This window comes from Chondrus crispus, genomic scaffold (assembly GCF_000350225.1).
Source record: "Chondrus crispus Stackhouse genomic scaffold, scaffold_198, whole genome shotgun sequence".
Lineage (NCBI taxonomy): Eukaryota > Rhodophyta > Florideophyceae > Gigartinales > Gigartinaceae > Chondrus > Chondrus crispus.
The window spans coordinates 1-10392 of NW_005179070.1; the positions used below are offsets into that span (position 1 = coordinate 1).

A 10392-nucleotide genomic window follows, 5' to 3' on the forward strand; every position below is an offset into this window, starting at 1 on the left:
CAGATAGCCCCACCGCCGACCCCTTGGCCCCCTCTCACAGCGCTTCCCTTCCACCATCCATGACAGACACATTCTCGCCCTCCCCTGAAAACCGACCATTCCCCCTCCCGGACGCCTCACCCCTCCCCTTGCCGTCGGTCCACGAACTCCTTTCGACCCCGATTCGGCCCTCGGACATTTTCACTTCTATCCCTGGCCCTTGCCTGCATAGCACGGTTCTACTTCTAATTCGCCTCGTGCGCGCTGCCACAGCAGCTAACACCCCCGACGCCACTCATCAAGCATTTATGCGCCTTCACATGCTGCCTACTGTTGTGCTCCGAAAAGCTTTCCGTGGAGAGCCCGGATGGCGTTCCTCGCGCGGTCAAATGCACGCCCTCCGTCTCCGCCTACGTAGGGCAAGCACAGGTCGCGAATGGGGTACCTTGTGGCGAGAAGCCCTTCATGCTCACGAAGCACGGCGGGCATGGCAGCACACACACTCCAATCTCCCTTCGCCCCACAGCTCTCGCGCCGCGCGAGCCGCCCGCGCCATGCGGCTAGCCTCCCAAGCCCAGTACGGGCGGGCGATGCGCACGTTCACCAACCCTCCTCTCGCCAACGTCAACGACACGGCCACGGTGGCAGCACTGCAAGCCCTTCACCCCAACCCTCCTGTCCCCGTCATGCCTCTGCCGCCCTCCGCACAACCACGGCCGCCAGAGGTCTCGGAGCAATCCGTTCTCCGTGCCGTCAGGCGCCTCAATCCCAACTCAGCCGCCGGTCCAGACCGCATGTCGCCCAAGCTCCTGCACCTCCTTGCCCACAGACAAATTAGTCCTGAAGCAGGAGTGACCGGCATCTCCGCGCTCACAAATCTCGTCAGCCGCCTGGCCCGTGGTTCCCTTCCGCCCTGCACCATCCCCCTTGTCAGTGCCGCAACTCTGCTGCCCCTACAGCCACGCCCGGCCAAAATTTGCCCAATTGCAATTGGACAAAGCATCCGTCGACTCGTCACGAAAGTCCTCCTCCCAGCCGCAATAGAGGATTGCTGTGACCACTTCGCCCCTGAACAATTAGCCAATGGTGTTCCGAACGGCATGGACGCTATCGCACGACGCCCGGATGCTACTTCGTCGGCATGGAAGGGACCCACACGACGTCATGGTGTCAATTGACGCCTCTAATGCCTTCAACCGTTCTCCCGCCAGAAAGTGCTGGACCAGCTCCCAACCAGAGCACCCTCCCTGTCCCGCTTTCTTGACATGGTTTATGCACGCACCCCTCCCCCCTGATACTGCCCTCGTCCCCGCCCACCATGCTAGTCAGTGGAGAAGGGTCGCAACAGGGAGACCCTGCGAGCATGCTCCTCATCTCTCTCGCTCTTCAGCCTCTCGCCCGCCGCATCTCGCACGAATGTGACGTTCTTATGAACCGCTGGTATGCAGATGACGGTACCATCATCGGCCGTATCGATGAAGTTGCCAAAGCTCTTAAAATCCTCAACACAGAAGGACCAACCCACCAGTTCTTCCTCAACCCAGCTAAGACACGTGTCTTTTGGCCCAGCCTCTCCCCAGACCTCCTGCTTCCCCTCACCACTGTTGCCCCTTTGCACGTCATCGAAGACGGCGGGTTGGAACTCCTCGGGGCCCCTATTGGGTCTGACTCGTTCATGACGCAGTACATCACCCGCAAACTGCAAAACTGCAATTCCGCCCTCGCCCACCTGGATCACATCCCAGAGGCCGCATACGCTTTCACTTACACCGGGTCTCCGCTTCCGCCTGTCGCATGCAGCATCTGTTCCGGCTGGTACCCCCGACCTTCGCCTTTTCGTTCGCACAGCAATTTGATAGAGATCAGCTGAAGGCATACGAGCGCTTCAATAGTGTTACTCTTTCACCGAGCCTGGCTGCTCAAGTCCGATTGCCGTTCGTTCATGGGGGACATGGCCTCACATCATTGGCCAATACTTCACACGCCTCTTACGCTGCAAGTCTCATCGACTCCGCCCCGGTACGACTAAAGGGGCCCCAGTTTCCCAACCTCAGGCAATACCAGCGCTTTGCACGAACATCCTTGAGGGTGGTTCTCGGCAATTTACCTCCTTCCGTACAACCACCTCACTTCTCCCTTACATCCTCGGATCTTGGCTGCCTTGAACCTACCGCACTTCTAGCGCGTCCTGAACTCATACATACCTTTTTAATTCAGGCGCAGCATAGCGCAGCGGCCAGCCGGTTCTGGGAGAAACCCCTTTGGTAATCTTCTCCCGACCCTCGTCAGCACAGTGCAGCTTCAATTCGTCGGAGGGTACGGTTTCGCTCTCTCCTCGCTCCTGGCGCGACATATTTCCTCACTGCCCACCCAGCTGCCACCTCCCGCATTCATAACGCCACCTGGTCAACCATGCTACGTCGTCATCTGGACGCTCGTATCACATTCGATTCTATCTCGCCGTTGCGCTGCGCACATTGTTCCAAGCCACTCGACCCTCGAGAGGATCACGCGACCATCTGTAGCCATGGCTTCGGACTTGTCCACAGACACAATACCGTCCGAAATGTCTTCGCACGACACGTGTTCCGTGGGGCTGGACTTGCATATTCTCTCGAGGTCCCTTTCCTGTTATCAAACTCTACTGCACGACCGGCCGATATCCTCGTTCAACCGTCCCCCCTGGCCCAGGGCTCCCTTGTGACAAACCTACGGCCTACGACGTCACAATCTGCAGTCCATTCCGCAGGGGCATGATGTATCCCGCTGCCCGCCAATCTGCAGGAGCTGCAGAAGCAGCTGACGTTCGCAAGCGTCAGGCCCTCGAGCGGACTATTGGATCCACCCTGCTCATTGACGATCACCATCCTCCGCCACCCCTAGACTGGCACTTTCAGCCACTCTCGTTTGACACTCTAGGCGCCCCCTCACAGTCTACACTGCATGTCATCCATGAACACGCGAAGCTAATAGCACTTCGGAGCTCTTGCACCATTGCCTCCGCTCAAGCCCGCATCCACCAACGCCTGAGCTTCGCCATCTGGTCCACTGTCGCTGCTGCGATCCTTTCTCGCCTACCGACACACGTCGCGGACATCTCATATCCGATCGAAGTGTAACTCAGCTTCCTATCCGCTATTGTATCTGTAAGCGCACCCCTGATGCATTGATAAAATTACCCCCCCCCCCTGTTTCCGACCTTCCCTCTCATGCCTAGCTTCCAAAAAGGCTCTTTTCGCAGACCTCAAATGTGATAAAGCATTGCTCACATCGCACTCCACATCCAGACTCTGCAAAGATCCACACAACCTTGCCAGAGAAGGAGATGACTACGTCGTCTGTGACATGTGGCACGACCCGAGTTCTGCTAATCTTGAGCGGCACTAATCCGAGGGTGGCAGTGACAAAAACGGCACTATTGCGCGTCCCCCATGTACTGTAATTTCATGAATATTTTGAAATTTGAAAACCACGAGGACGTCCAATCACGCATTGGGAGTACAGTAGCTATGTAGCGGAACTCTGCTTTGCTAACACGGCGGTGTCTGTGACGAGCATGGATTTGCGGCGGTAAAGTCTCTGTGGTGTTTTCGACGAGAAGCACGCTAATGTCCTGGCGAAGAACAATCTATCGTGTTTTGATATGTCAACCGGACAAACAACGCTTCTTGATGCGTGTGGAGGGTGGCGAGTGGGACTTGCCGTACTTCATCCGTGAAGACTCCTGTCATTCAGACGTGCGATCCATCACTTCTTCTGTTCAAGAGATTTTTGGTATAGATGAGTCCGTGCAGGGTTTTGTTGTGATGGCCGAACTGCTTGGCGATTTCTGCGCGTACTTTCCTGAGACTGTTGAGAAGGAGCGCCGTATACGACCGTCCAAAATGCTGCTGTTGGAAAACTTGCAAGAGATTCCGGAGCTGCCATGCGGTTGGGAATGGCAGGATGTCGAGTTCCTTCGAGCGCATGATAGCTCCTTTTCTCGCGACACGGACTCGGATGTGGACGTCTGCGGTCCGAAAATTGTAAAGAGAATCACAAAATTTCTGGAGAAAGATCTCACAAGCATGACAACTTTGTGGCAGCCGCGGTTTCGGTATGGCTGGCATGAGAAGGCTTTAACGTGGATGAAAGCTGTCATCGCATCGGATGGAGGCGAGGTAGGCGGTGAATTCAGACAATACCGATTCGACCCCGCATGCACCATTTTGACGGTGGAAACAAACATTGGTAAGTATTATCTTAAAGGTACGGATCCGGGATCCGGAGAGATGGATATGACAGCATGTGCTAGCAAAGTGATGCCGGATCGAACGTTAGACGTGGTTTCCGTATCGAATGAACTACAAAGCGTGATTTCGAGGGAGTTGAATGTTTTGAAAGATTGCGATGAGAGCATTACCAAGAAGGAATGCCTGAGATTTTTAGGAAGACTTCAGTTGGACTCGTTGCATCATTTAGAGAAGCTCAAAGCCGGGGGATTCCAGGTTCTTGGGCCGCGAGAACTGTGCAATGCAGTGGATTCTTGGACTGTGGACGAAGATCTAATTGAAGGTAACACATACCTCATGGAGCTATATGCTGAATTGGCACCGGAACTGAAAGCAGAGATTGAACGATTGCAGGAATACAACATACCGCTTACTCTCACACATGGGGATTTTGCCAGTCGGAACCTAGGTATGAAGAGAGGACGAGACGGGTCGCAACAGCTTGTTGTATTTGATTGGCAATTCGCTGCAATATCACACCCATTCTTTGACTTGCAAGAAATACACGAGGAGCAAGACATCTCTGAAGAAGAGAGGCGGTGCTATCTAGAGATGTGGAGGGAATACGAGCCAGTGGAGCGATGTGAGGAACTGTACGAGATCGCGCACCGACTGGGATGGCTCCTGAAGCTTCACGGAATCGCACGAGCTAACAACACCGAGCGACCAGCATTACATTCGGAATGGTCAGAAGCGTTTGGTGAGGCTGTGATGAGAATGCATCCGCATATACAGGACAAAATCTTGTTCAAATGAGCAATCCCCGCGTTGTGTACAAGGTTTGGTGTGATGCGGCTTTGGGGGTAGGGAGTACAACAGTTGAACGATTCGTGCACTCATCTGGCTCACTGACATACACACTGACATCTGCCACACGTTAAAACTTACGGATTGTTGCAATATCTACATCACCTTGGGGATGTAATCTTTCTACCGATTGACATTGCTAAATTGATTCCCCTGTCTGCTGAAGTCGTTCGAGTCGAACAACAGTGGAATTCAACACAAATTAAGCCCGTGGCCAGGGTGCACATCTTCGAAAGACAAAAGTGATTTTTATTGAGGGGTAAGGTGCAGATTGCACATTCCAAGACAGACACTACTTGATCGCGTGCTACTTTTCACGTTTGGCGGCCCTTTGCTTATCAGTCTGGAGGGAAGGAGAGAAGTTTTGAGAACTATTACGTGAGCCTCGAGCGGACCAACGGGTTGCGGCATTGATTGCATGTCAAGCAGTTACGGGTACAGCCTGTGCAGAATGCAACCATCCTTTTCTGAATGCATGCATTCCTGTCACACTTCCGAATGATGTGGTGGTTCGGGTGATGTCCACACCTCTTGCACTTGTCAGTTTTGACGTCAAACACACTTGACAACGAAACCCCGGATCTTGGACAGATCAAAGTCGGGTCGGTGTGCGGGTGTGGCGGCATGAGACACTAAGTGGTTCAGCGCCTGCGTCGTGAGCTCGGGCCCGCTTGATACGGGTTGAGGGGGAGAGTGAATAACTTGAAAGCGAGACTTTGTTGGGTGTTGGTTTGGGGTCCGGGTGTTATGGTAAATGGTTGTGAACAAGAAGGATCGTCTCGAGAGGATAGGAGCGGCGAGAGGAGAGTGAGTAGCGGATACCCCCAGGGAGTCAGAGGGACCCCGGACTTGAGCCTTATATTTATTCGCCGCCGCGGACAGACGGCAGACTGATACTGAACTGCGGTTGGCACTCCTGTGCATTATTTAGGTCGGCGGCGACGGGCGCTCTGTGGCCTCGCGCCCTCCGGGTTGTCGGAATATAGCAAAGTCAAGAGTCGTTCTCTACTTTGCTGGCCTCTCGGCGTTCGGCCGAGGTCCCGGCGCTGGCGGCCCCTGCCGCCACAGCAGCCGCAGGGCCTAATGGGTGTGACGATGGAGGGCGGTGTCGGACGAAACTATGTAATGACCACTACGTGGTCTCGGCGTTAGCTGGGATCTATAATGGTGAGCGCGATCTGGTAGCCCGAGTAACCTTTCTCTAACTCTCTTTTACTTGTCTCGGGACCAGATCGACACAGGAGACTGTCCCCGTCGCAAACGATTAAAAATGGTCATTGCTTGACAATTACAAGTACTTTTTCCTTTTAATATTGACGTTTTTGTCCGATGTCTAGAGCACCCCCCTTTTTACAATAGTAGTATTGTCAACATGTAATTTACCTGTAGGGGTTGTCTACTGGCTACGAGTGCAGACACGAGTGCAGACACGCTCCGAGTGCAGACGTGCAGACATATCGCAGACACGAGGCAGCGTGTCTGCGCGAAGTAGCCAGGACGACAAGTACAAGTTGTAGGGGTAGGGGTTGTACCGGCTGCTACCGCAACTGTCAGCCATGCTAATTACAGTGGGTTCGAGTAAATTTGTTGGATTGATTATTGTCTGCGGCAAAGAAACAAAAACGCAAATAAGGTACCGGTGCGGTAACTTCTTGACGGTATTGTTGTGTTTTCTCCAATCTTTTGTAAAGACGATCATAACTTTCACAAACTTGGGTTGTTTATTTTCTGTTTTTTCTCTTTGTCCTGTGGTGCAGACATTTTCGGCAATAGTGCCAGACATCCGCAATTTTTGCACTGCGCTCAACCCCACCAAGCCCTTTTGAGTTTGCCCCCGTTTGTCCCCGCTGGCACGGTGCGTATGTCTCCTCAGCCGGTGGACAACATCGAGTAGTGCACCCCCCATGCAAGGTTCCAGCAGCATGCAATACTCCCATCTTGCACTAATGAATGGGGTCACACAAAATACTCATTTACAAGCGTCTGGCGCCTCTTGGAACGACTCTGCCCAGCGTGTGCAAGTCAGCAACGCGCGTTTTGCACGGTGCAAATGACGAACTGCATCCTCGCTACTGTATGTCGGAAATGTTGATCCGTTTATTATTGTTGGGCGTCATCGGCTGTGTCGACTTGATCCCTGTCTTGGACAGCTGTCTAACAGCAATGCAAGGCATGAGGACCTGTGTTCACCGAGAAACCCGCCTGTTAAGACCCGCCCTGAGGGCGTGTCTTAACAGGTGGGTTTTTGCTTTGCCTTGCCCAGTTTTGCCAGGAATACTTTTAAATGCTTCTTAAAAGCCCTTGCTTTTCTTAAACACATAAATTAAAACGTAGGAGCCACTCATAGCACGCCAAATCACTCGTGGAATTTCTCAATTCGGCATTATTGCGTGTGAACCAAGAGATCCGGATGCCGGGGTCCCCCTGACCGCGGGGGGCCGCCGGCGCCGGTATATTTACCAACTCTATGTCCTATCGTACGTCTATAAATAAGGCTATGCCTTATTTGAGTCTTTGTCTGTGTGGAATCACATTGCGCGAGTCCTCTCTGTAGTGTCCAATAGATCTATTGGACCGTTGAGTAGCCAATCATCGCGCACGAGTTGGGAGTGTTCAGCGTGGCGATGTTCAGCATGACGATGTTCATCATGACGGTGTTCAGCGTGGTGATGGTCAGCGTGTGGCGATGGTCAGCGTGGCGATGAATCGCGACGGCAGTCGGCTTTTATCAGGATCGTGCGATGATACAGTGCGGCTGTGGGACGCGCAGACGGGGTCGCATATTGGGGCCAACGATGCGTGCGCACACGCTTTTTGGTGTACAGCGTGGCAATGAGTGAAGACGGGAGACGAGCCATGTCGGCGTCGCGCAGGGAGACGCTCATTCGGGACCCGGAGACGGGGAAACAACTCGGCGACCCTATTCACGACTGGGCACATCCGGTCAAGGTCATAATGAATGCCGACGGGACATGAGCTCTGTCCGGGATACATAGTGACAGGGTGCTTAAAGCGTGGAATCAGCAGTGCCCAGGCACTCTGGTTATGCAAATGAGCACTTGGAGTTGGGGGAGGCAGAAAAGGGAAGGTGAATCGGTCGGGTCACGGGGCACAAAGGACGTGTCTCGAGCGTTGCGATGAGTGAAGATGGGAGGCGTTTCGTATCGGGAGGTGCGGACAGCACGGTGAAGTTGTAGAACACGAGGACGCAGAAGGAATTGGAAAATGGGATGGATGGGAACGTTGCGCAAGTGGAGAGGGTTGGGATGAGTGGGGATGGGAAAACGGCGGTGGCAGGATGGGGCGATGGATCTATACGAAGGATGGATGTGGAGACGGGACAGCAAGTTGGAGAGGGGATGGGTAGAACAAAATGAGGTGTGATGCGTTTGGGAGTGAGCGAAGACGGTAAGAGAGCGATTTCGGGTTGGCGGAACGGCAGGATGCGGGTGTGGGACCTGGGAGAGATGGGAAAGATAACAGAGGTGCTACCGGGCCATGACGACTGGGTGCGGAGTGTTGCGATGAATGAGGACAGAAGCCGAGGAGTTTCTGGGTCATATGACAAGACTGTGTGTAGGTGGGACGTGGAAAGCGGACGGCAAGTGAGGAAAGCAATGGTCGGGCATTCCCGTTATATAAATTGCGAAACGCTCAGCGCGAACGACAGGTATGCAGCCTCGGGCTCAGAAGACAAGACGGTGCGGGCGTGGGACGTGGAGAGCGGGATGGAACACGAGTGTGGTGTGGAGTGTTGCGATGAGCGCAGATGGACACCGGGCAGTGTCTGGATCGTTTGATACAACGGCTCGCGTATGGGACTTGGAGAGTGGTGGGCATGTGGGTCCTGAGCCACATGCCAGGCTCTATCGGGACACTCGGGACAGGTGGGGCGTGTGTCAATGAATGAAGACGGGACATGGGTTGTGTCATCGGACTTGAAGGCGATACGAGTTTGGGACGTGGAGGGCGGGGGCTGCACGCAAGTGGTGAGTGTCGACAGAGCAGGGTGGGCAGCAGCGTGTGAGGGGTATTTGGGGAACGGGGAAGGGAGAGGAGAGAGGAGGGAGCGGCACGAAGGGGAGGGGAGAAGCTGGACATGTCGGAGAGGAGGGATGCAATTTTGCAACGGCGAAAGGGCGAGGAGGGCGAGTCGGGGTGCACTTTGGCGCTGGATGCGCCTGACACATGTGTGTGCAGTGCAGTGCATGGGAATCACGACAGCGATATATTGAGGGCCGGGAGTCAAGTCGAGGGGGCAGACGCCGACGGGTGGGAGTCAAGTCGAGGGGGCAGACGCCGACGGGTGGGAGTCAAGTCGAGGGGGTGGACGTCAACGGGTGGACGTTATTGCGAGTGCCGATGCCGCAGGACCGAGACGAGTCCAGTCTAGTCCACTGCCATCAAGCGGAGGAGTGCGTCACATACCGGAGATATCCCGTAAATACCATCTATCGGCTGCGACGCGGCGGGAAGGCCTGGGGTGTGGGAGGACGCAGTTCCGCACGAGAGCCTGCTACCTTCTCCTGCGGATGGTGACGGCAGTGCTCGTGAAGGGTCACCTTCGCATGAACGTGGACATGCATAACTTGGTACCGTCGTGCCATCGATGCTATTCTTCGGTGCACACCCTCAAAGAGAAGTGGAACGGCGCGGGGGCTTATCCAGAGAGGGGCGGAGGAGAGAATTCCTCGGACAACTGGGGCAGGCAGGACGAGTACGAGGTCGGACGTCGTACTCGGTGAGAGCCTCAGACTATCAATCATCAGTTGTACAGTTGTACAGCTGTACAAGTGTACAACAACAATGCAGATCATGAAGTTTGATCTCCTGTTCATAACTGTACAAGTATAAGAGAGAACAATATAATCGCATGGAAGAAGCATTGTAAGTCAGCTTTCTGACATGCAATTGCGTGTCAGATTGAGAAGTCAAATGCACTCCCCTTCAAGGTCTTGCCGTGCATTCTCTGCAAATAATGTAGCATAGATTCACATTCCCTGTCCTTTGTTCTTGCATGAACCTTTAGCAGTGTACTTAAGCTGATCTCCCTCGCGTCGCTTTGTAGAGGCCAAGGGCCTCGTCGCTAAGCACAGCACTATCTTAGCATCGGATAAAAGCGAATATAAGGCACTTTGCCTACTTGCTGTAACCCTCAAGTCCCAGCCTGCATACTGTCCTTACGCCTGCCCCTCTAACTAAATACAGACTCCATGAGAGACATGCACAACGAATCTGTCTGGTGAAGTACTATTTTGTGCTGCAGGAAAATTTTGTGATTTCCGGAGCTGTCCGTTCTGAGGGGAGCTGAATTGGGTGTAAAATTTCCACCCCT

General features: G+C 54.0%; 1 protein-coding gene across 1 annotated transcript; it reads left to right on the forward strand.

Moving 5' to 3' along the window:
• The first annotated feature begins 3650 nt into the window (after positions 1-3650).
• Positions 3651-5006, forward strand: CHC_T00003576001 (hypothetical protein). The gene has a single exon (XM_005714911.1). It carries the CDS (start codon positions 3651-3653, stop codon positions 5004-5006), a length of 1356 nt encoding a protein of 451 aa, XP_005714968.1.
• The last annotated feature ends 5386 nt before the right edge of the window (positions 5007-10392 follow it).

Bases quoted from the DNA above. Each gene is read 5' to 3' on its own strand.
- CHC_T00003576001 (XM_005714911.1), top strand. From the start codon at position 3,651: ATGCGTGTGGAGGGTGGCGAGTGGGACTTGCCGTACTTCATCCGTGAA.